Source organism: Rhincodon typus, chromosome 28, assembly GCF_021869965.1.
Source record: "Rhincodon typus isolate 14 chromosome 28, sRhiTyp1.1, whole genome shotgun sequence".
NCBI lineage: Eukaryota > Metazoa > Chordata > Chondrichthyes > Orectolobiformes > Rhincodontidae > Rhincodon > Rhincodon typus.
Window position 1 is genome coordinate 28478349 of NC_063359.1, and position 24002 is coordinate 28502350.

General features: G+C 37.3%; 1 protein-coding gene across 9 annotated transcripts in view; it reads right to left on the reverse strand.

Annotated features, from left to right (window-relative positions):
- Nucleotides 1–24002, reverse strand: part of dab2ipb (DAB2 interacting protein b) — a 201458-nt gene that overhangs the window by 43780 nt on the left and 133676 nt on the right. For 7 of the 9 annotated variants that reach the window (XR_007265039.1, XM_048613455.1, XM_048613456.1 and 4 more), the window contains exons 5-10: nucleotides 22298–22333; nucleotides 16000–16144; nucleotides 13602–13746; nucleotides 9502–9738; nucleotides 7115–7316; nucleotides 5226–5407 (exon numbers count right to left, since the gene is read on the reverse strand). Coding sequence is in view for 8 of the 9 variants with exons in the window: in XM_048613455.1 (XP_048469412.1) it covers nucleotides 5226–5407; nucleotides 7115–7316; nucleotides 9502–9738; nucleotides 13602–13746; nucleotides 16000–16144; nucleotides 22298–22333 (947 nt within the window). In the remaining variant the exon portion in view is untranslated. The remainder of the gene's footprint in view (nucleotides 1–5225; nucleotides 5408–7114; nucleotides 7317–9501; nucleotides 9739–13601; nucleotides 13747–15999; nucleotides 16145–22297; nucleotides 22334–24002) is intronic. The other 2 variants (XM_048613458.1, XM_048613450.1) reach the window with 1 other exon arrangement.

The window sequence follows — 24002 nt, forward strand, 5'->3', positions numbered from 1 at the left end:
GCAGGCCAAGCAGCATCATAGGAGCAGAGAGGCTGCTTGGCCTGCTGTGTTCATCCAGCCCTGCACCTTGTTGTCTCGGATTCACCAGCATCTGCAGTTCCTACTATCTCTGATTCTATTATAGTCTTGATTCATTTTTCTTTTGGTAATTTTCTCAGTTCTCTTGCCCTGACTGCATGTAGAGTTGGGTAAAAAAGTCGAAGTTTTTGTTTTGAACAAACTTAATTTAGCTTGTCATTGTTGTTAAACTGAAATCTACAGTTTAAATTCTTAGTTGCCAACTTTAAGCTGGGTTTTAATAAGGCTTCCAGTGGAAGAACTGCTTAATTAAGTAGTAGCTGAAGCTGGATAATCATTAAGTGACTAAGATGGACTTTTCTGGAGAATGCAAATTGGCCAACTTAGTGTGATGTTACATTGGAGTGTGACTTATAGAGTGCTCAAGTAAACTGATTAAGAGAGGAAAAGGCAGGATGTGAAAGGTGCTCTGTTGTTTTTACATTTCCTAAACTGTTTTTAGCCTCAGGGATTGAGTTTTACTCTGCTACTGGAGAAGACACTGGTTATTTGGTGAATGACTAATGCTTATAATGTTAGAAGTTGCTGTTCAAGGATCCTCAGTGAATTTCTGCAGTGCATCTCATAGATGGTACACACTGCTATAGACTGTCACTGGGGGAGGTCTGCCTGAACCATGCTGTGGCCAGTGTTGTTTCTGACTGCATGACAAAGGAAGTAGACAGGGTTTAAAACTACATAGTTGTGCCAAGAAATCAAATTTGGGAAGATGTGGTGAATCAAAGATTCAAAGAGAAAATTATTATTAATATGGGAAATTGTAAACAAATTGTGACAGAAAGGGATAGTGAGTTTGAATCTGAGTCAACCAACAAATAAGACTAGAATTTACAAAATGAGTAAAGGGATCAACCTAAAGGCTGTGTACCTGAATGCACACAGCATTCAAACAAAACAGATAAACAGAGTGCAAACAGAAGTGAATAAGTAGGATCTGGTAGCCATTGCAGAAACATGGTTGCAGAATGACATGGATTAGGATGTGAATTTTGAGGGTATAAAGCATTTAAGAATGAAAGGAAAATGTTGGAGGGGTGGTTTTTTTAGTTAATGATGTTATTAGTATAATACAGGGATGACCTAAGTTCAGGGTATGGGAACTGTTTGGGCAGAAATAAGGGACGATAAAGAAAAAAAATCAATTTTGGAAATGGTGTACAGGCCCCTGTGGATCATTGGTGAATTTAATCTGTATATGGATTGGAAAGGTCAGATGGGCAAAAGTAGTCTAAATGGTGAGTTCATAGAATGTTTACAGAGTATCTTCTTAGAACAACATGTTCAGAAGCCAATTAGAGAACAGATATACAATACCTGGTGCTGTGCAATGAAAGAGGATTGATTAATGATGTTTATGTAGCAGCAAACATAATACGATTGAACTTTAAATTTAGGTTGAGGGAAAGAGCAGTGGGTTTGAGACTATTTTTAAAAATGTAAATAAGAGAATAATGAGGGCATGAACGCAGAGCTGGAAAAAAAAATGAATTGGCAAATGAAGTTAAAGGATAGGTCAGTAGAGAGGCAGTAGCAGACATTTAAGGGGGATATTTCAGAATAACAGAATAAATATATCACAAATCAGAAAAATTCCGAAGGACCCACCATCCATGGTCAACTAGAAAATTCAAAGATAGCACCAAGCTAAAATAAACAAATATATAATTGTGCAAAAAAAAGTGTGGCAGGTCAGAATATTGGACAGAATACAAAATACAAAGAATGACCAAAGATTAATAGTAAAGAAGCAAGAAGTGGAGAATGAAAGAAAGCCAGACAGAAATACAAAATCAGATTGTAAGATTTACACAAGTATCAAAGAGTTAACAAAGTGAGCATTGGTCCTATAAAAAGTGAAACCAGAAAATTAATAATGTAAGAAAGGAAATGACAAATTCATTCAACAGGTACTTTGTACCAGTTTTTATTAGAGAGGATGTGAGTAATATCCCGGAGACAGTGATAAATTCAAAACTGGAAGGGAGGCAGGAGTTCAGGAAAATCACAATCACCAGAGAAGTGGTACTGAGTAAATTATTGAAGCTGAGGACTGCATCTTGGAGTCTTAAATAAATGGCTAGTGAGACAGTTGATGCAATGGTTTTAATTGTCCAGAACTCCCTTAATTTGAGGACAGTTCTGTTACATTGGGAAGATAGCAAGATATTCAAAAAAGGAGGGAGACAAAACAGGAAACTACAGGCCAGTTAGCTTAACATCTGTTATAGGGAAAATGTTAGAAGCTATTACTAAAAAGTTGTAGCAAGACACTTAAGTAAGTTCAAAGTAATCAGGTAGAGTCAGCATGGTTTTGTGAAAAGAAATCACATTTGACAAATCTAGTAAGAGTTTTTCAAGGATGTAACCTGTTGTGATTAAAGGATAACCAGTGAGTGAATTAGAAGACATTTAATAAAATCTCATCATAGGGTATTCTGGAAAATAAAAGATCATGGTGTAGGGGTGGAATATTGACATGGACAGAAGATTGGCTAACAGGAAGCAGAGACAAGATATATATGGTTCTTTTTCAGATTGGCAAAATGTAGTGCACCAATGAGTTTGGTGCTGGCACTTCGACTATTTACAATTTATATAAGTGATTTAGATGAAGGGATGGAAGGTATGGTTGCAAAATTTACTGATGACACAAAGGTAGGACAGTAAGTCATGAGGATATAGATTACAAAAAAATGGATAGGTTAAGTAAGTGGACAAAGATGTGGCAAATTGACTATAATGTGGGAAAATGTGAAATTATCCATTTTGGCGAGATGAGTAAATAAATGGCATGGTGTAAATTGTAGAGCTGTGAGAGGCAGAGGGAATTGCCTGCTAAAATCAGAGTTTGGGTGAAATGTTTTCTCTAAGGGTCATGGTGTTTAGAATTATCTACGTGCAAAGGTGGTGGAAGCAGAAGTAGATAGATGTCAAACGAGAGGATGAAAATTTGTCACAAATATGCAAAAATGTGGATTTGAGGTTCCAATTAGATCAGTCGTGATCTTACTGAATGGCCTACCCCTGCTCCTAATTTCTATGTTTGTACAAAGATCTTTGTTGATGTAAGGTGCCATGGGGAGCAATCATCCTCTGGCATCTCACCATGCAGCTGCATTTCATCCATATTCTTGAAGAATGGTTGAGAGTAGGTTATTCTACCAGGGAAGGTATTGTGCTCAATCTTTGACCCTCCTTACCCGAGGCTCTATAGTACACCTTTTTAATTGCGGCAGTGATCAGGATTAAGAAGCGTCCTTCACTGACATGCAAAGATACCAATTTCAATGTCCCATCAGGGTTACTCATGGTCAGCTACAATCTCAAACTAGAACCCAACCAATGGGAAAGGAAGAAATTAGGTTTGATTTTTATCTACATTCTGTAGAAGTCAGAAAAATTCTGTCTAGAGGAACCGATTACTACTAAATATGTAATCATTTGATAATCAGTATAAAAGAAGCCAAACTGCTGAAAATTTGAACCTTGTCTTCATTATAACTCAAACAGTAATTCGAATGGAAACCTTCCTCACCACCTTATGCGACGTTCAGGTGATTGAATTTTAAGTTTAGCCACCTTCAATGAAAAGAGGTGACTATCTAATTAACAAAGCACCTTTTTCTCACAAAGGAGAAAAAAATAAAGTGCATTTAACAGGATCTGTAAGCCTATGAAAAATATTCTGTTGGTTAAAATTCCTATTCCAGCTGCCCGCACCCCCGCTTCCCCTCCAAAATACCACTCACCACAAAATGGAAGTTCTTAGAAATTGTTTCTAAAAAGCACTCAAACAGAAGAGTGCACCCTGATGTGAAAATGTCACTGTGACTGGAAAATCACTTGCTTTAATGTGCTGTTAAAGGCTTCTATTTGTAACCATTAGAATCACTCAGCAAATGTGTCCGTGAATTGAGAAGAAATACTTGAACAGGTCAGTCAAGAATCTTGCTCATAAAAAAAAAATCCCAAACAGAGAAATGGAATGAATCCCTGAATATTAGCTTCAAGGTTGAATGCACAGTTGTCAATTTTACCCTCCCTCTCCATTCCCCATTGACAACAGTGAAGGAGAAAAACATACCTTGCACATTGTGTTGGAACAACAGAGAAAGGCTAATTGCTAAATAACATAATTTTAAAAATTCTTCTCATTTCTTTAGAATTCCTTCCAGAAATGCTTTCCACCTCTCTTTCCATGTGCCCTCTTTTCTCTAAGGTATGTTTGGTGCAGTTTTCAAATATTTTGTTTAAATTTAAATGTCTCTTGCCTTCTGAGAATTCAGTTTACAGTTGCATGAATCTGATGTGCAATTACTTTTCAGCAAAGCCATTTGTTTGAAAGATTCCTGATGATGGGAAGCCTCTTATAACTCCCACTTAATTAAGTGATAACTTTGGCTGGTCAGGAGTGTGCAAGGCCATAAAGAGGTCTTATCCTGCAGCTTCCATATTTAAATCAACATAAGTTACAGCAAGTGCAGAAAATCTGAAATAAAAATAGCAAATGCTCACATCAGCAGATGCGAAAAGAAATAAGATACATTAAAATCTGGGTCTGCACCTGAAATGTTAACCAATCTATTCTTGTTTCGAATGTTGATGGACCTGATGAGTATTTCTAGAATTTATTAAGTATTTATTATTAGATTATAAGAATTGGTTTAAAATAAATTTTGGTCGAGTTTTAAATATATTTATAATCTTGACGTAGGTACAGAAAGCCTCAGACAAGAACTTCTATATCAGAACTGCACACTATATCAACCCCTATTTTAGAAGGGCATTTAAGAAAAAAAATCTAACATTTTTTTCAATATGGTGGGGTGGATCACTATCAGCAAAAACTACAAACTGGAGAAATCAAACAAAATTGTGTGAAGATTCTAAGTTTACAATCAAGCAGATGAATCATCTATGGCCAAATTAGAAATAAATTTCTAATTCATTATTACCCTTTTCCCTACAGAAAAGCAACTTCAGAAAAGCAAGCAGAAACTCCCTTTTGTCAATTCAAATTGTTTCAGCTAAATTTTTCCTGGCAATCTTTGTTCCATTATTTTAACAGTTTGAGTGTGAAATGTTGAGATTATGTTCAAACTACAAAATGATAGCCATAATAAACTGCTATTTATGTTTTCACTTACCCACTAAATTCATTATCTATCACCATTTTCTGCAGTCCTGAGGATATGCTGCTATTGGAGGGATTTGGTGTTGAGGTGCATGGGTCAGAGGTCGTTGGCACAGGTACAGCTCCTGGGTTGGTCAGTACAGTGTTGACATCTCTTAAAATGCGAGGCAAGGGGCCAAGCTTTGTTGAAGTTGCCTAAGAAATAGATATTCATATTTATAGAACATAAACATATGCAAGTGATTTAATAAAATCAGTGCAAAGAATTAAGTCAATGATGATGCCAAACCAATAATTTCAGTAATGAATGATACATACAACATGCACAACCTTACTTTATTCGTACAGTTATGTATGGTGATAGAAAAAGGGCATACAGGAAAGGGACATATAAACCAGGGAACTAGAAATCCCCACCTAAACCCATGAATTCAAAGTTCTGACTGACCTGAGGATTAGAAAAACAAGGCAGTTTTTTTATATATAAGAGTAAGGGCAGGTAATTACATCTTGGGAAGCATGCATCTACAGCAGAATGCTCTGCTCTATATGTTTCGTAGAAATTGCTGTCCTTTTGAAGAGGATCCAGTTTTTATAAGCTTTGCAACTGAGCAGAAAAAATGCATTTAGTTGATAGTTTTAGCCTTTGTCACCTCACCTCATTTACCTTTAGCAGTTTTCTATTAATACCTAATTTGCTGCAAGCTGTCTATTTCTTTTCTATTTTCATGAAAATTTTCCTCAGCAATATTCTCTTTAGCTGCCTTTTATTGTTCATTCAGATAATTTGAATATGTAGGTCTGGTGAAGGCTAAACATGATATGCATCTCTTTCTGCTGTAAACAAACTGGCATACTTTTTCCAATATCTTCTTATACTCCCTTTCCAACAATTCTTCACTTGTTCATTTCTTCTTGAATCTTCTAAACATTGGCATATGAAATTTTGCCAATCCTACGTTTTTAACCTCCTGTCTCATGCAACTCTTTTCATAAAGGAACATCAGATTCTATTGAGAGAAAATTAAACCTGAAAATGAAATATGCAGAGAGTAGAGTCTTGGAACTAGTTATATATTTCATTCAAGTCAGCTGCAGGATTTGTTTTTAATGATTTTGCCACATGTTTAGAAAATGCATTAGGTTGATGTTGAAACTAAAAGCAAAGTAACCAACAGCCACTTTAAGAACACACTCTGTACTTTTATATTCAACTTAACCAAAGTTCCTGGTGGAATTACTTTTTGTATCTCTAATGGGAATGTCCATAATTCTGATAGATCTCAAAAACAACTAAACAATCTGTATTCCACGTCTTCAACAAAATTACCCCAACACTACAAACAAGGCTAAATTTTGCCTAATTTCTGAACACTTCTATTAAACTGAACCTTTATGCTGCCTTTCAAAGCATGTTAATAAATCAAGTCTGTGGACCTTTCTTGCCAACTAAGTTCCCACTTTCAAATTTATAATAAAAATTAGCTGTTAAACGCATTATACAATAATAACATACTCCTGCCTGTAGAAGTATTGCAGCATCTCAGCTGTGTCTATCCCAGATCCAATTGTGTAAGATCTTAAAATAGGAAGCTTGAGTAAAGGCTGCACATCCTTCTCCAAACAGCCACCACTTCCTCAACCAGCCTTATATTTGATCCCAATTTCTGTCTTGTCTCCAGTGGAATTGGAGAAGGATTAGTATCTAAATACAATCTGTACAATATATTGATACATACAAGACAAGTATAGGGCATAATGAGCATCTTATGCCATGTAAACAAAATCTCATAATACAAAGCATAGAACTCATCATTAAACCCAGTGTCAATTGTGATGTGTTGTTACCTATACATCAATCCCGCAAATACCATTAATTGAATTAAAGACATGAAAGTACACCTGCTCCATTTGCGAAACCACTTCCCAGAGCAGCGAATGTAGGGTGGAGAGTTCTCGACCCAGATCAATGTAACCCTCAAATCCTGCTGTATTTGAAATGGTTTCTGGATTGGAAATTTCCAGTAAGAATCGCTGCATGTTGGTCCACTCATGTTCAAGGAATTGATTCATGAAAGACATATATTCTTCCTTGCTACCAAACCTGTTGTTGAAATATTAAGATCAAAGTTTTATTTGTTCATAACATCTTTATGTCAACAAAACCCATTGTATAAGTCTATCAGCAAAGGCATTCTTAAGATATTATTGTTGCATGCACTAATGTAAACCAAAAGTGACTTGGTACTGAATTAGATTATTCATAATTGGAATGCAAGACAATGTTTGTGCACCCCAGCCTCAGAACTCAGCTTTAGATCTAAGATTAAACCTGTTTAAAACACAGGCATTTGGCCAAATTCACCACGTTGCTTTTATCGACTCTTTGTTTCTCCTATTAAGTAAATAAATCCAATTTCAATTACGGGCTATTATTCAGAACTGATCCTTCCATTGTTGAAATTGGCTTTTTGCACACAGCATGGGAAGGAACACAAGTTCAATATTAGCTCCCACGAGCTTGGTGACATGGAAAGACAGGTTTTTTTTTTATTCATTCACGGGATGATGGTGTTGCTGATTAAGCCAGCATTTATTGCCCATCCCTAATTGCCCGTAAGGTAGTTAAGAGTCAACCACATTGCAGGCGAGACCAGGTAAAGATGGCAGATTTCCTTCCCTAAAGGACATAAGTGAACTAGATGGGTTTTTCCTGACAATTGACATTGGTTTCATTATCATTAGAATCTTTGAATTCAACAAAAAAAAAATCTGGAATTAATTCTAACGTCTGCCATGGTGGAATTTGAACCCAGGTGCCCAGAACATTAGCCGAGTTTCTGGATTAATAGTCTAGCAATAATACCACTAGGCCACCACCTTCCCTCTTTATGGCGCAATTATACCAATCGGAACAGCCTTTTGCACCAATCAGTACTTAAATCTAAACAGCAGAGTCTGACATTCAGTTCTCAAGTTTCAGGAAATGGAGAGAAATGGTGTGAAGGGAGAGGTCAGGCATGATGGAGGTGTGAACAGTAAAGGGTACGAAGAGATCATGAGGTGAGAGCTGCTGGGGGGGCGTACGGGAGAGTGAAGGTAATGGTACCATTATTGTACCATGAGGAGCAGAAGGAAGTGGACTTTTGATAATAGTTTATGAATTCATACATGCATATGATAAGACATCTATTTTCTACCTGAGAACTACCATGAAACAAAATGGAGTCCCCTCCCAACTCCCAAAACCATCATAATTATCAAATGATAAACCTGCTAAACAAGCCTAGTATGGCTGGTATAAAGATTTTGATAGTTTGACAGCACATTTGTTGCTCCCTTCTGATTTGTTTACTGGTTGATTTTTTTCCACTTTGCTTTTACTCATGGCAAAAATTATTTTTTTTTTTGTTTTTCTTAAAGAAAACGGCTAATTCATCAATTTTGGGCCATACTTTCTGCTGCTGCTCAAAGATTAGTTAATGGCAGGCACAGATACTGTAACAGCAAATAGTTGCAGGAAACCATTTCCAAAAGTCAACAATCCTGACCCTTTGGTGCCGTATTTAACCCAACACAATGGGATTTAGAGATAGTGAAATGACAATGAACAGTAAAAAACAAAAGAACTATTTGCATTCTGCCCCTCCCCACAGGGATAGAATGAAGCAAAGTCAAAAATTTTACTATTTCAGGTGGGTGTAACTTTGAGGAACTTATAAAGGAACCCTACTGTGTACACCAAATGTTTATGTAATGGAGCAAATCTACAAGTTCATACATTTAAGTAAAATCTGAACCATGATTGTATGAAATGAGAATGTCATCTGTTTGAGCTTGTTTTTACACTTTGTATGACCTCATTGATTGTGCGTGTTCAGACAAGACTCAATAGCTGAGCTTTGGTCTGTCCCAGTCATTTTGAAGCAGGGAGGTCTGTCATTGTACAGTCTGTATGATTGACTGACTAAATTGATTCAAAAACTTGGATAACATAGAATGTTTATTGCAGCAATCCGTTAATTTTCAAGTGGTACAGTGAATAAACTGCATATATAAATTTAGCTTGTCTGATGAGAGACGCTACTTTTTTCCATAGCTGAAGGTACAAGCATGTTACACGTTTGTGGACATCTGCATGCCTAAATGGTTGTGTGGGGTTTCTAGTGTGTGTGCTCACACATTATATTTGTTGTTTTCTTCATACATTAATTTCAGGCACAGTCTGAAGGCATCGGATTCAATTAATGATGAAAAATTTAAATTGAAGCCAACAAAAAAATACTTACTTTGCAAAATTGGCTAAGTTCTGGGTAACCTTGGCAATTAAGGTCAAAGTGCGAGCGGTGCGGTCATCTGGGTATTCCTGCAGAAGATTGAAGAGAGAAGGGGACATAATGGCTGGACACAGGAACCGCAGGAAGAGGGAAGCACTGATTAATCTCTCACTGATGTCAGGACGTCCACGGTTGCTGCACTCCTGCCTCCACGATGCAAACACTTCCTTCAGCTCTCGTGGAAACACGCTGTGGAACAATTTGTTGTAGTCAAGTGAAATTATTTTCCGTCATATATGCTGTTGTTACTTAAACAGGAAAAAAAAATCTTAGAGATAGTAGGAACTGCAGATGCTGGAGGATCTGAGATAACAGGGTGTAGAGCTGGATGAACACAGCAGGCCAAGCAGCATCAAAGGAGCAGGAAGGTTGACGTTTCGGGCTTAGACCCAGCTATTGAAAGTCATGCCCAGCGTCAGCCATATTAAGATTTTAATAACTCAATTTCTTCTTCAGTTTGAAATACTTTTATGGCATTTACATATAATATTTTCATGTTAAGTCAATCATAATGCAACAACAGAAATGAAGAAAAAATGTTACATAAGATTTATGGTAACTCAGTTTTATGAAAGAATAGGTTACTAAAGAAGCTCCTTTAGGATTATGTTAACATATAGGTGCAGGAATAGGCCAGTCAGTCCATTGGGTCCACTCTGTTATTCTAGATCGTGGGTGATTATCTACCTTATTGTCGTACTTCTGTGCTATCCCCATATCGTTTGGTATCATTAGCACCTAGAAATCCATCAATCTCTGTCTTCAACCTCGTTATTGACTGAGCTTTCGCAGTCTCTTTGTCTTATTAGGTTCTTGATTATCAAGGGGATCAAGGGTTACGGAGAGAAAGCAGTAGAATGGGGCTGAGGAACTTATCAGTCATGATTGAATGGCGGAGCAGACTTGGTGGGCCGAATCGCCTAATTTTTGCTCCTATGTCTTGTGGTCCTATAGAAAACGCTGAATTCACAACCCTGTGCATGAAGAAATTTCTCCTCATCTTGGTCCTAAATAGCTTGCCTTTTATTCTGAGACTGTAGCCCCGGGTTCTAGACCCCACATCGAGGAGAAACATCCTTGCTGCATCTGCTCTGGTTATTTCTTTAAGACGTTTGTAAGTTTGTATGAGATTGCTTCTGATTCTTCTAAACTCCAGAGATTCTATACAATAAAATGCTGAATTTAGAATACCCAACAGTGCAGCACAGGAACAGGCCTATTCCTTGCTGAATGTGTTTTTTGATTAATAGTAATGGTGATGATGTACTTACCCAATGGGGAAATATGGGCTTATCATTAAAAACACAATATAAATCATGACAGTGCTTTTCATTTTGCTGAAGAAATTATGTATTAAAGTTATTATAATTCACAAAGATGGTGTTTATTTTAGCTTATGGCAGAAGTCAACATCGGTTTGGAGGCAATTATGTTTCTTTAGATGCATATTTTGCTTTAATGATGATTATTGACAAGATTCATAATACATGTCAGTAATAAATATTTAACAATTTATACATTAAACTAAAGCATACATTAATACTGAAAGTGTGAATAATTTACTTGTAAACAAGATAACTTTTGTGAACAGCTTTAAAATTAGCTGTTTAAGAAAACTATATTACGTTAAAAGTATGCATCCAGTGACAGTTGTCTGTTATGTTAGCATAAAATCCTTCACATATAAATACAAGAAACCTTATGTTCATAAGGTCTTACCATTTTGTGTTGGAGTTAGTACCAAGTCTCCTCTATTTTAAAGTTTAAGTGCAGAGCTGAATGCTACTGTTTTATCAAAGGGAATTGTAAGTCCCAGCATTGACAGGCCTCTCACTGGGAGAGGGACGTAGCAGATAACATTTTCAAGGACAACAGCGTACAAATGTCATAAATCTCCATTTAAAGTTCTATTCCCTTGGGGCTACTTGGTAAAGATAAAAGCATCTTCAAATATTAGCCTGCATTGTAAGTAAGGTGCCATTAATATTGTAGTATGATTTGTAACCATCTGATATATAAACAGTTAACAACGATTGAGTTACTAATTGACAATAAATGTGCTACACAACCAAAATAAAAAATCCTCTCAAATTTGCTCTGTAAGAATATGAATGAAACACATTTTGTCACAGTAATTAACATACTCAGTTATTACTCTGATTGTTCTAATGAGTAAACCAATTTTTGCCAGTAAGGTATCATGCATGCATCAGCAATCAGTTGAATATGATGATTAACAAAATATTATTTTGTGTAAATTTTACAACACAAAGACCTTAACCAGAAACAGCTACTTTGATTATACGTTCAGCTACTTTTAAAAATCTAAATTTGCACATCTTAAAAACTAGTCAGTCAATGTAAAATATCACAGGCACCCAATATTTTTACATGAAAAGTGTATCATGGCTGTGAAATGTCTTCCCATCTACATATCAACCAGTAAAGGCTCAAAAAGGTACTGCAAGTGGAAAAAGCCTAGGCAGCTATCTAATGAACTGGGAGGAGGTAAAGGCTCTGTGTGAATAAAAGCCTCATTATTAGATCACGGCTAACAATTTAAAAAGGGTATACATTATGTCAATAATGCCTTTTGAGATAATTTTCAGATGATAATCCACAGTTACCATGAATCTCTGAGAGGTGAAAAGGAAAATGATTTGGCATTAGAGCTGGAGAAAAATTTCATTAAACATACATTCTGAGAAAATACATCTCTTTCCAAACAAATCTTTCTTATTGCTTAATGGAGCGATAATGATTGCAGTTATCTAGCAAAATTAATCTAATCTTGTATAAACTTTTAACCAGTTGGCTACTATAAGAATAAAAAGTGACAGTTCTAAAGTTTCACTTTGGTTAAAAAAAATTGTCATGAAGACAGGGATGTTTAACACTCCTGCAGAAGATTTAAGGGAAAAGTCATGATTCTAAATAATTACCAGGGAAAACCTTTCCCCTCAGTATTAATTTGCAATTCTACAGGTGCACAAGATGCATTAAAGTTTCAAATTACCACTTTCCTGGCTCATAATAAAATAGATTGCAAGTGCTATAAATTTAAAATGGACTCCTGCTGACTTACAATGTATTTCTACAATAAGCACAACCTCCCTAAAAGCACTTGTGGGTGTACCTTTGTAGGTGTATCTACCCCCATGATTTGCGGCAGTTCAAGAAGATTGCTCATCACCATTTAGTCAAGGACAATTAAACATCGACAATAAATGCAGACCTTGCCTTCAATGTTCACATCCCGTGAAAGAATTAAGAAGAAATGCTCCAAGCATTAATGATTAATCAAAGTTACAAAGAAGACTATAAAAATTATTATAGGTATTCAGTGAGGCTGGTTAGGAGTCAGGCGATGGAATTTTAAACTTGTTCTTTTGGGCTTTGCAGTACTTAGTAATTTACATTTGTTGTTTATCTTATTTTTGCGGTACAATCAAAATAACAAAGGATGGATATAATGCATGTGTTTATCATTTGTCCGGGGTGGGCAGGGCGCGACCGTAATTGAATAAAATTACTGATTTATTAGCACATGCTGGAACTTTCCTGCTCAAATTTAAAATCTATACTTCTCACAAAACAGGGAACACTGCACAGATGGAAACTAATTACAAGTTTTCTATTTCATCCCTATGGCTGCTATGGAAAATATTTCTAAGCAAAGCTTAAACAGATTAATTATTGTTTATAAGTAAACGTACTTGGTAATGAATATACAATGTATTTCAGACTAAATACACATCTATTCTTTAATATCTGAAAAGTTATCATAAATGATATTGAAGTGACAATTCAAAATTAAAACAGAAGTTATTTCAAATGGTTAATGGTTCTGTCTACATCTGAAAAGCAGAAAGACTGTGGAAGGCTCCTGGTTGCAGTCCTTTATCAGGAGAGGAAATGTTATCTTTTTCAGAGACTGAATGACTTGTTGCTTTTCACTTTTGAAGGCCTAATTACGTCATGAACCTAACAAGTCATTGATAAAAGAAACATAGCAATGGAAATCTCCACTGAAGTATAAAGAGGTAACTGACCAGTATGAGTTAATGATCTTGCAGAATGCCAGCTCGCAGCACATTTTCAGGTTGCTCTGATGCTCGGCAAGGTCTCCTGATGAGCATTTGTTTGGATCCACCTCACAATTCTCATCTGATTCATAGAGAGCCTTGATGAACTCTCCTGTAGAAAACAGCAGTAAATTATTGCCAGTTAAATACCTCCCATTTTTAAAAAAAAATTCCATCTTTGATCATAGCTGCACTTACTTAAAGGCAACAAGAAGCAAAAATCTGCCTTCTCATGTTTTCTTCAATCATTAATGTTAGTGTATTCAAATCCAATACATAATTAGGGATTTAATTTAAAACAGTGGGTATAATACATTATTTACTGGCAGCTGAACTGGTATCAACAGGAATACTGAGAAATACTGAGCAGCACCAGAAATCTGTCATTTTCTCAACCAAACATTGGTGCAAAGCACAACTAGGAATTCATTACAAAAGCAATTTCCTACATTCCCAAAAATGCAACAGAAAACATTCCAAGGCAAACTACAATTTACAGGAATAGTCAATGTTTCCTGTCTAGACAAAATGTAAAACAAACTTCATGTTCAGTTACTGATGCAAACATACTCCCCAGATAATTTTCTTTTGATGTGTCGATGTCTCTCATCAAGCTGTTATTATACCAAAGTGGTTCTGGAAAATATAACTTTGAAGTAAATGTCTGTAGACCAGAAATTAAATTGTAATTTCACATTATTCATTTCACCCCTTCTGAAATCATTGCTTTCTATTGCAATGTTGATCCACAGATGTTGGGTGCTCCCATTGTAAGGAACATCTGCCGACTGATAATAACTGGATGTAAAGGTAGGATAATATTACTCTGAGCAACCAACAGGAAATGCATCTCTATGCAATACATCTGGTTTAGATGACTTTTCATTTTTTCCCCCAAGAGATCATGTACTCATCTACTGTATCACACTCTTTCCTGGAGCAGGGCCAAGATCCAGGGAAACAACAATGATAAAACAGATGTTCAAAGTGATAATGAAAGTGCAGGATGTAGGCTCACTTTTGCGACTCCACACATTGTAAACTTATAGACTTGGTCAACTTACGTGAGAAGGAATGAGATAGCAGCGGAACACACTTCCATAGAGAGGAAGAGTTAACTGGACAGAACAAATGGAGGTCCTTGTACATTTTTTAGTGGTTGGTCTATTTATGAGAGAAAGAGAGCACTTCACGTTCTTCTTCTCCCAGTTACGAAAAGTAGATGGTATTAGCCAAACTAAAGTTGGGAAGAAACAGTCTTGAAGAGTAACACTGAGAAGAAAGAAGTAAGCATATCGAAAGGCTACGGGAGGCTGGAATCAAAGTTAAACTGTTTAGCTGACAATTCTCTGCTTCCGTTGTTCATTGTTACTGATTAAAGGAAATAATAATAACTTCCACATCACCCAAAAAGTACATTAATAATACCAATTAGTTTTTTATTGGTTTGGCTGCAAATAGACATTCCTACAAATGAGGCTGACGCCTCTCGGAAACTGGAGGAGCAGCACCTCATATTCCGCCTCGGGAGCCTACAGCCCAATGGCCTAAACGTGGATTTCACCAGTTTCAAAATCTCCCCACCCCTGGGCTCATCCCATGACTAACCCTCCCTCTCATCCCTGCCTCCTTGACCTGACACAACCTGTGCATCTTCTCTCCCACCTATCCACCCCTCCCATCTCACTGTCCAATCCCCACCACTGCCTACCTGCACTCACCTATCACCATCCAACCTACCTTACCCAGCCCCACCCCTCCTCTATCTTTATTTCCGAGCTCTCTTCCTCTTCTCCATTTCTGAAGAAGGGTGCCAACTCGAAAAGTCAACTTTCCTGCTCCTCTGATGTTGCCTGGCCTGCTGTGTTCCTCCAACTCCACACTGTGTTACCACATTCCTACATATGGTTTTCTTGCTATTTCATGTTAGTGTTGATGAATAATTTGATAAATGAGAAAATTTAACAATGGTATTTCAATTGCAAGCTGCAATGGTAACAGGTTACTTCCCACAGCTGCATATTCTTGCCCTCCAAGATTATACATTAGAGGTCAAGGCAAATGCTCTTTTTTCAACTTACCTTCCTTAAAATTTAAGTCAATACTTAAATTAACCTAGGTAATAATATTTTTGCCTATGTAAAAATGGTGAGTAGAAAGGTGGACATGATTAGTGAACTCTCCAAACAAAAAAAGGACTGTTTTCCAGAAAACAACAGATAAAGAATTGTTGGAAAAGGAAATTCCCATGATTTTATTTAAACATAGCAATACTTTTTAAGCTACAAAAAAGGCACAGTTAAAGGAGTGTAAGTTTGAACTCTGACTGCTTAGCATTTGTTTTGCAAACTTCCTTCTGGCATACCGAGTGCATCTTGAAGATACTTCTGGCCAACCAACTTTAGATACTCTTCTATTGCTTTGGTTGCTAAGGTGTTTTCTCGAAAAATTAGATGTTCGTTGTCACCACAACGATCAACTTCAGACATCATCAAATCTGCCAAGAAATCCTGTAGAAGAGAATATTAGAACCAAGTCAATTAGTAGTTGAAACAACACCAGGAAATGCTGGAGAAACTCAGCAGGTCTGGCAGCATTTTGTGGAGAGAGAAAAAAACAGTTACCATTTCAGGTCCAGTGACCCTTCTTCAGAACTGATTGTTGCTAGGAAAAGATGGTATGTATGCTGAAGGGGGTGGGGAGGGGAGAAGGAGTACGCAATAGGTGGACAGAAAGACAGTTAGGCAGATGAAGGGGTGGATAATAGTAAGCCAGGGAGAAAGAAAAGCTGATAATTGGGACCATTAATGGTGAAAATGGGTTGGCTATGCTGAAAGCAACCCTTGTCAGGTTAAGGCCTGGGGTGTGAAGATGGGCGAAGATCATGGAAGGTGGTGTTCAGGCCCTAAAATTATTGAATTTGATATTGAGTCCTGAAGACTGCAAGAGCCCCAGGTGGAAAATGAGATGCTGTTCTTCTGGTCGGGATGGGCCTTGGTGGAGCACTGCAGCAGACCCGAGACACAAATATTGGCCAGGGAACATGGTGCTGTGTTGAAATAGTAGGCAACTGGAAGCCTGGGGTCATTTTTGCAGACAGAACATAGGTGTTACACAAAGTGGTTACCCAGTCTTCATTTCATCTCCCAAATGTAGGGTGATCACATTGTGATTGGTAAATATAGCAGACTAAGTTGAGTGAAGTCCAGATAAACTGCTACTTCACCTGAAATGTGTGTCTGGAGCCTGGGATAGTGAAGAGGGAGAAAATAAATAGGCAACTGTTACACCTCCTGCTGTTTGACCACTGTTTTACTACAATACTTAAGAAAATAGACACTGAAATATTACTAACTAAAGACAGCATTTCGTTTTGAATCTCTTCCACTGTTAAACCATTCATACAAAGCATATAAAGATTTGAACAAAGCAGTATCAGTTACAACTGTGGAATTAAGGATTGATCTACTTATAACAGTGTTTTACTATTTGAACATGTAAACTGATAGGACATAGAAAGGGGTAACATTTCCAACTGCTGCAAACAAAAAAAAACTAACCAACAAACTAATCACAAATTTGCCAAAATAACAGAATATATATTTAAAAAATGAGTTAGAATGGGACTGAAACATTGGTCAATATCACACTTTACTGATTTGTTTTATTAAAGACATACATATTGAGTTCATTTCTCCAAGCCATTTAGTACACATCAGATACCATCCGTGCGTTTCCTGTGATTTACTGATTTCTACTGCTGTATAAGAGGCTCTGGCAGAGGAACAAGGTTTCAGATAACTTACCTAACCTTGTTTTTACTGCCAGTCATTTTTTGCTTCTATGTTCTCTGATGTCAGGGTTACTGTGCTGATATAAATTTTGTGTACTATCCCTAAACACGTCTCCCATTAGCAGAGATTTTTTTTATTTATTCCTCTAATTAAGACTCAATATTTGATTCTAGTTATTATTTCCCATTCTGTGTTCCATAGCCCCTTATTTGCTGACCAGACAGAGGCATCCACAACTTAAACTATTATTTGTAATGACAGTTATTTGAAAATAAAATCTTAACATTCTTAGGAGAATACAACAAAATTCTCATTGCTGCTTCGGTAAATGCTCAGTTGGTTCAGGCTTGTTCAATACCTGCACAAGTCTGTCCTTATCAAGTAACGGGCCCTCTTATGACACAGAGGTAAAAGAACAAAGAACAATACAGCAGAGGAACAGGCCCTTCGGCCTTCCAAGCCTGTGCCGACACATTTTGTCCTTCCATACTATAACTGTCTTCACTTCCAGGATTTGTATCCCTCTATTCCCTTCCTATTCATGTATTCATCCAAGTGCTTCTTCAACGCTGTTACTGTGTCTGGCAGCGCGTTCCAGGCACTCACCACCGTTCGTGTGAAAAACATGCCTCGCACATCTCTTTTGAGCTTCCCTCCTCGCACTTTGAACTTGTGTCCCTTAGTAACTGACCCCTCCATGCTGGGGAAAAAAGCCTTATACTTTCCACTCTATGCATGCCATTCACAATCTTATAAGCTTCTATTGGGTCACCCCTCAACCTCCTGCGTTCCAGTGAAAACAAACTCGGTTTATCCAACCTTTCTTCATAGCTAAAATGCCCCATACCAAGCAACATCCAGGTAAACCTTTTTCCTGTACCCTCTACAAAGCATCTACATCTTTCTGGTGCAAAAACAGAAGTTGCTGGAAAAGCTCAGCAGGTCCAGCAGCATCTGTGAAGAAAAAAAATCAGAGTTAATGTTTCAGGTCCGATGACCCTTCCTCAGAACTGTGGAAGGGTCACCGGGTGCGAGACATTAACTCTGATATTTTCTTCACAGATGCTGCCAGATCTGCTGAGCTTTTCCAGCAACTTCTGTTTTTGTTCCTGATTTACAGCATTCGCAGTTCTTTCGGTTTTTACATCCTTCTGGTAGTGTGGTGACTAGAATTGTATGTAATATTCCAAATGTGGCCTAACAAAGTTTTATGCTGCAGCTTCATAACTTGGCCATCCTTATGCTCAATGCCCCTTCCAATGAAAGTAAGCATGCCGTCAACTTCTTTTTTTAAAACTACCTTAGCCACCTGTGCTGCCACCTTCAGTGATCTGTGGACTTGCACACCCAGATCCCTCTGCATAACAATACTCCAAAGGGTTCTTCCATTCACTGTATAATTTCCATCTGTAGTTGACCTTCCAAAATGCATCACCTCACATTTGTCTGGATCAAACTCCATGTGCCATTTTTCTGCCCATGACTCCAACTGATCTATATCCTGCTGTATCCTCTGACAATCCTCCTCACTATCCGCAACTCCACAATCTTTGTAACACCCACAAACTTACTAATTAGACCAGCTACATTTTCCTCCAAATCATCTATGTAGATCATGAACACAGAGGTCCTAGCACTGATCCCTATGGAACTCCACTTATCACAACATTACATTCTGAAAAGCATCCTTCCACTGCCACCCTCTGTCTCCTGTGATTTATCCAGTTCTTTATCCATCTTGCCAGCTCACCCCTGATACCATGTGACTTCCCCTTTGTCCCAGTCTGCCATGAGTAACCCTGTTAAAGGCCTAACTGAGGTCCATGTAGACAACATCAACCACTATTCTCTCAATCATCTTCGTCACCATCTTAAAAAACTCGATCAAGTTAGAGAGGCAAGGCCTCCCTCACACAAAACCATGCCGTCTTTCGTTAATAAGTTAATTTGCCTCTAAATGGTATAGATCTTGTCCCCGAGAATCTTTTCCAATAATTTCCCTACCACCAACATGAGACTCATAGGCCTATGCTTTCCAGGATTGTCCCTGTTACCCTTCTTAAACAATGGGACAACATTTGCTATTCTCCTACCCTACCCCTATACCAAGAATCCTGGGTTCAAGTCCTACCTGCTCCAGAGGTCTATATTAATATCTCTGATCAGGTTGATTAGGAAAATAGGTATAACAAAACATATCACTGTTGACCAACAGGTGAAGATACATATTTCTAAAAAGTCAATGTATCTACTTAATTTAAATTACAACAGAAATATTTATTTAAATATTTAGATGATGGAACCATATGCACAGGTTAGTCCTTAGCATTTTTGAATAGTTGGCTGTTCAAGACAATTCTAATCAGCCACACAAGATTGAAGCCTGACATGACAAACGTTATTTAAAGAAATGTTTTGTATTTCCATGGATCTACATGAAATGACAATTTTACAGATATTTAAGAACAAATTACTCTGCAATCTTTAACAAACCAGGGCACTCAATTCTAACACAAACAACAACGGGAAGTGCTGGAGAAACTCAGCATGTCTAGCAGCATCTATAAAGAGAAAACATAATTAATGTTTTCAGTCCAGTGGCCCTTTTTCAGTTTTGAATTGCTATTTCTCCAGCAATTTCTGTTTTTGTTTGTTTCAGAACTCCAGCATCTACAGTTCGTTGGTTTATTTCACTCAATTCTAATACTACACACAATTGAAAAAAAAGTTTCTTCTTTACTGGAGTAGAAATACCAAATATTTCCAAACTAGCCTGTAATAAGATGATAGTCATTATATTAGCTTTCTGTGACTTCCATATTACTCAAATATAATGCTGAACTACAATAACTTGTATTCAACACAGAAATTCAGCTCCAAAATGTAAGCCATTTGGTCACAGACAATATGATCAGAAGATTGAAATCATACCCTGACAAGCTTTCCCATTTATTTTAGTAATTGCACAGTTCAGCATCATTTATATTCTTCAGACAGGAAGAGCAGTCAGGGCATTCGATACATTTGCATGATTAGGCAAGGAGAGACAATGTCCAAGATAATTAAAATGGTTTATAAGATTATTTTACTTCTTTACACCAGCTATTAAACCAATTAGCTGAGAACTGGTGAAACTTTCTGAACAAGAGGCAAACTCATTCACTCTTGTACTTGGAAATTAGGTGACAATATTAATATGAACTATAATGACGTTTGTTTAGAAGACATGCCCTTTTTATTATCAAAAAACAAAATACATTGCAATGTTGAAAAAGACTTTTCCTATGAAGAGAGACTGATAATAGTGTAGAGACCATAGAATAGTGAAGCATATCAATCAACTTTTCAAAATTATTTTAATTAGATGTTAGCTCAGGTAACGTTTTCCCTTTGCTATGGATGTGCAGCTTTTAAATAGGCCATATTTGATTTAGTGTAATGATAAAAACTATGATGTAAAAAACTCAACTTTCAAATTTCTCCTCACTCCTCAAATTAGTGACAGGTTAAACGTATACATCATCCTGAAATGGCACTAACTTTCAGAGTTTCACAGGTCTTTGGAAGATCTGGTTATTATGCACTGTGCTAAATTTGCATTCTGAATGGGTTCTATCATTAAACAGCGTGGAGCTTCACTGTAATATAACAATTTACTAAATTTATTTTCCAACTACGCTGCTGGCAGTTTTTTGCTTACAATGACTGTACGTCATGTGGTATTGTGTATGTTAATGACGTGAACCAGGGTTTAAAAAAAAGTTCAATGAGGTGAAAGACCTGGATTAATTAAATAGTCACAGCAGGAGAAAAAAAAAATCTTATTCTGCTTTTTAAAGTTGCACTTTCAGCAGAAAACAAAGTCTGAGAAACAGTTGAAGGTGAATACATGAAAAATGCTTTGCAGTGATAGTTATTTCAGAATTCCAGCATCTGCAGTATTTTATTTTTGTATTTTCCTTTATTTGTTCAGCTGATGGTGTAAATAATTATTTGAAAACAACAGAGAAGCACATTTCTATTAAATCATTGTGACAATTATAGTACATTATGAATAATACAGAAAATGCTCAAAGTACTCAGCGGGTCAAGCAGCATCTATGATGACTGATGCCAAATTAACATTTCAGGTTGATGACCTTTAAATGTCAAGCATTTGCAGTTTTTTTGCTTTTGTAATTGCAAATTAATGGATCTCTTTGGAAAAAAGCTGCTGTTACAATAAGTATTGAAAATGCATAAAGCCAAAAAGAAAAAGATCAGGTGGGTGCAATTGTGAGTCTTTTTATTTTTTTCATCTGAATTTCTGCAAAATTATGCAAATCTACAATTCCCTTTCTTGTGTGATAAATTGTCTTAATTTGCCAATGAAGGAACAGCATCAACAGGAAATCTTTTCAAACCACTGTCAGGCGAACTCAGTGTCATTAAAAATAAATGAGCACATGAATTACAATAGTTCCTTTGAGTAAACTTACACTGTACTAAGGGCCAAGGGAAGCTGTTTGACTTCAGATTGCTAATAGAACAGATATGTTAGGCTCTAACAGAATAAGCCCATCACTTAAGGTATTGTCCAGTGCCATGAACAACATTTTGGCAGTAAAAGCGAAAGCAACACACTTGTATAGCACCTTCAGGGCCACAGGATGTCCCAAGATGTTTTACAGCCCACCTTTAAGGTGTAGTCACTGCTATAATGTTGAGAATGAGATGGCTAATTTATTCACAGCAAGATCCCTTTAACAGTAATGTGATAATGATCAGGTAAGCTTTTTGATGTTTTCTGGGGGATAAAAATTGGCCAGGGCACTAGGGAGAACATCCCTGCTCTTCATCAAAATAGTACCTGGGGTGTTTTGCATTCACCTGGAATTGCAGCTGGGGCCTTAGTTTGACATCCATCTGAAAGACACATGATTGTATGGTCATTAGAGTGTAGGACTCAAAGTTGGTTGCCACCTGTGGAAGAATATTCATCAAGAATCAGTGCCTTCAGGAAAGGAAGGGTGGAGTGGGGGAGAGGAAGGAAGTTAAAAAGGAATAGATTTTATTAAGAGATTAACAACTATGTAAAAGAATCTACTTTTTTTGAAGACATGTGCATTAGAGTAGAAATAATACAAGCCTAGAGGTAGCTCATAGCATTCTGCATTAGAGTGCAGGCTTTCTTTGTGCTTGAAGCTTAGTTTTGCCTTATGGGAACAGGAAAGAGGTCCGTGAACTTAATCATGAAGGGAATCACTGCGTCTATCATTCTAGGCCTAATGGATCCTTTGAGTTGAAGGAGCTTTAGCCTCTCTTTGACCTGACTAAACAATAGTAGCAGAATTTTCACAGATTCTGACAAACACTGACAAAAAAATTCTAAAGCTTAAATCAAAACTCTTGAGAAACCACTCAAACGATCTTCAGATTCACAATTTTTGCCTTTCTTACTGCAATGTCAAACACACAGACTTAAGCAATGTCAAATAATATCTTTTTCCCACCTTAGAAAAACACAACGTCTGAAACTGTTGGAAGAAATAAAGTAAAAAGGCAAATATATGAGCTTGCCAATATAGTGTGTTCTCTCAATGCTGTTCTACCAGTAAATTAAACCCAAAAGGTGACCCTTGTTTAGTACAAGTAGATATGTGGGAACACAGTCTTCCTCTCCAAGCACTCACCATAGTGATTTGGAAATATATTGCCGTTGCAACATACTGTCACTGGCTGAAAATCCTGGACTTCCCTTCTAATGGCATTGTTGGTCTACCTTCAGAAGATGGACTACAGCAGTTTAAGAAGGTAGTTCACCACTTCCTTCTGAAGGGAACTAGGAATGGGCAATAAATGCTGGCCCAGCCAATGACACCTACTTCCCACAAGTGAATAATTTTTAAAAAATTGGAGCTGTTCATAAAGCCCATTCATAAACTAACATAATGGTAATCCAGATTAAGTGATCAAACCACAATAAAATCAAAATACTGCAGATGCTGGAAATCTGAAATAAACACAGACTTTTTTAAGTGAACTGGTCACACCACAAGAAAAGGCTTTACAGGCAGAAAAAGGTTGAGTGTCACTAGTAAGCATGGGCAGATAGTACAGGAGTCCCCTGTGGCCATTCCCCTCTCAAACAGATACACCGTGTTGGATACTGTGGCGGGGTAGCCTCTCAGGAGAAAGCAGCAACGGCCAAGTTTGTGGCACCCCGTTTGGCTCTGCTGTAAAGCAGAGGACGAAAAAGACTGGGAAAGTTTTAGTGATGGGGACTCGGCAAGCGGTTCTGTGGCAGTAATTGAGACTCTCGAATGGCGAGTTGCCTGTCTGGTGCCAGGGTCCCGGATGTCTCAGAGTGGCTGCAGAACACTCTGAAGGAGGAGGGTGAACAGCCAGCAGTTGTGATATATGTTGAACAACATGGTTGAAAAAAGAAATGAGGTCCTGCAATAGGAATTCAGAAAATTAGGCAGTAGATGAAAGAGGAAGCCTACTAAGGTTGTAATCTTTGGATTACTATCAATGCCATGTGCTTCTGATTAAAGGAATAGGAAAACAGGTCACATGAAGGCTTGGCTAAATG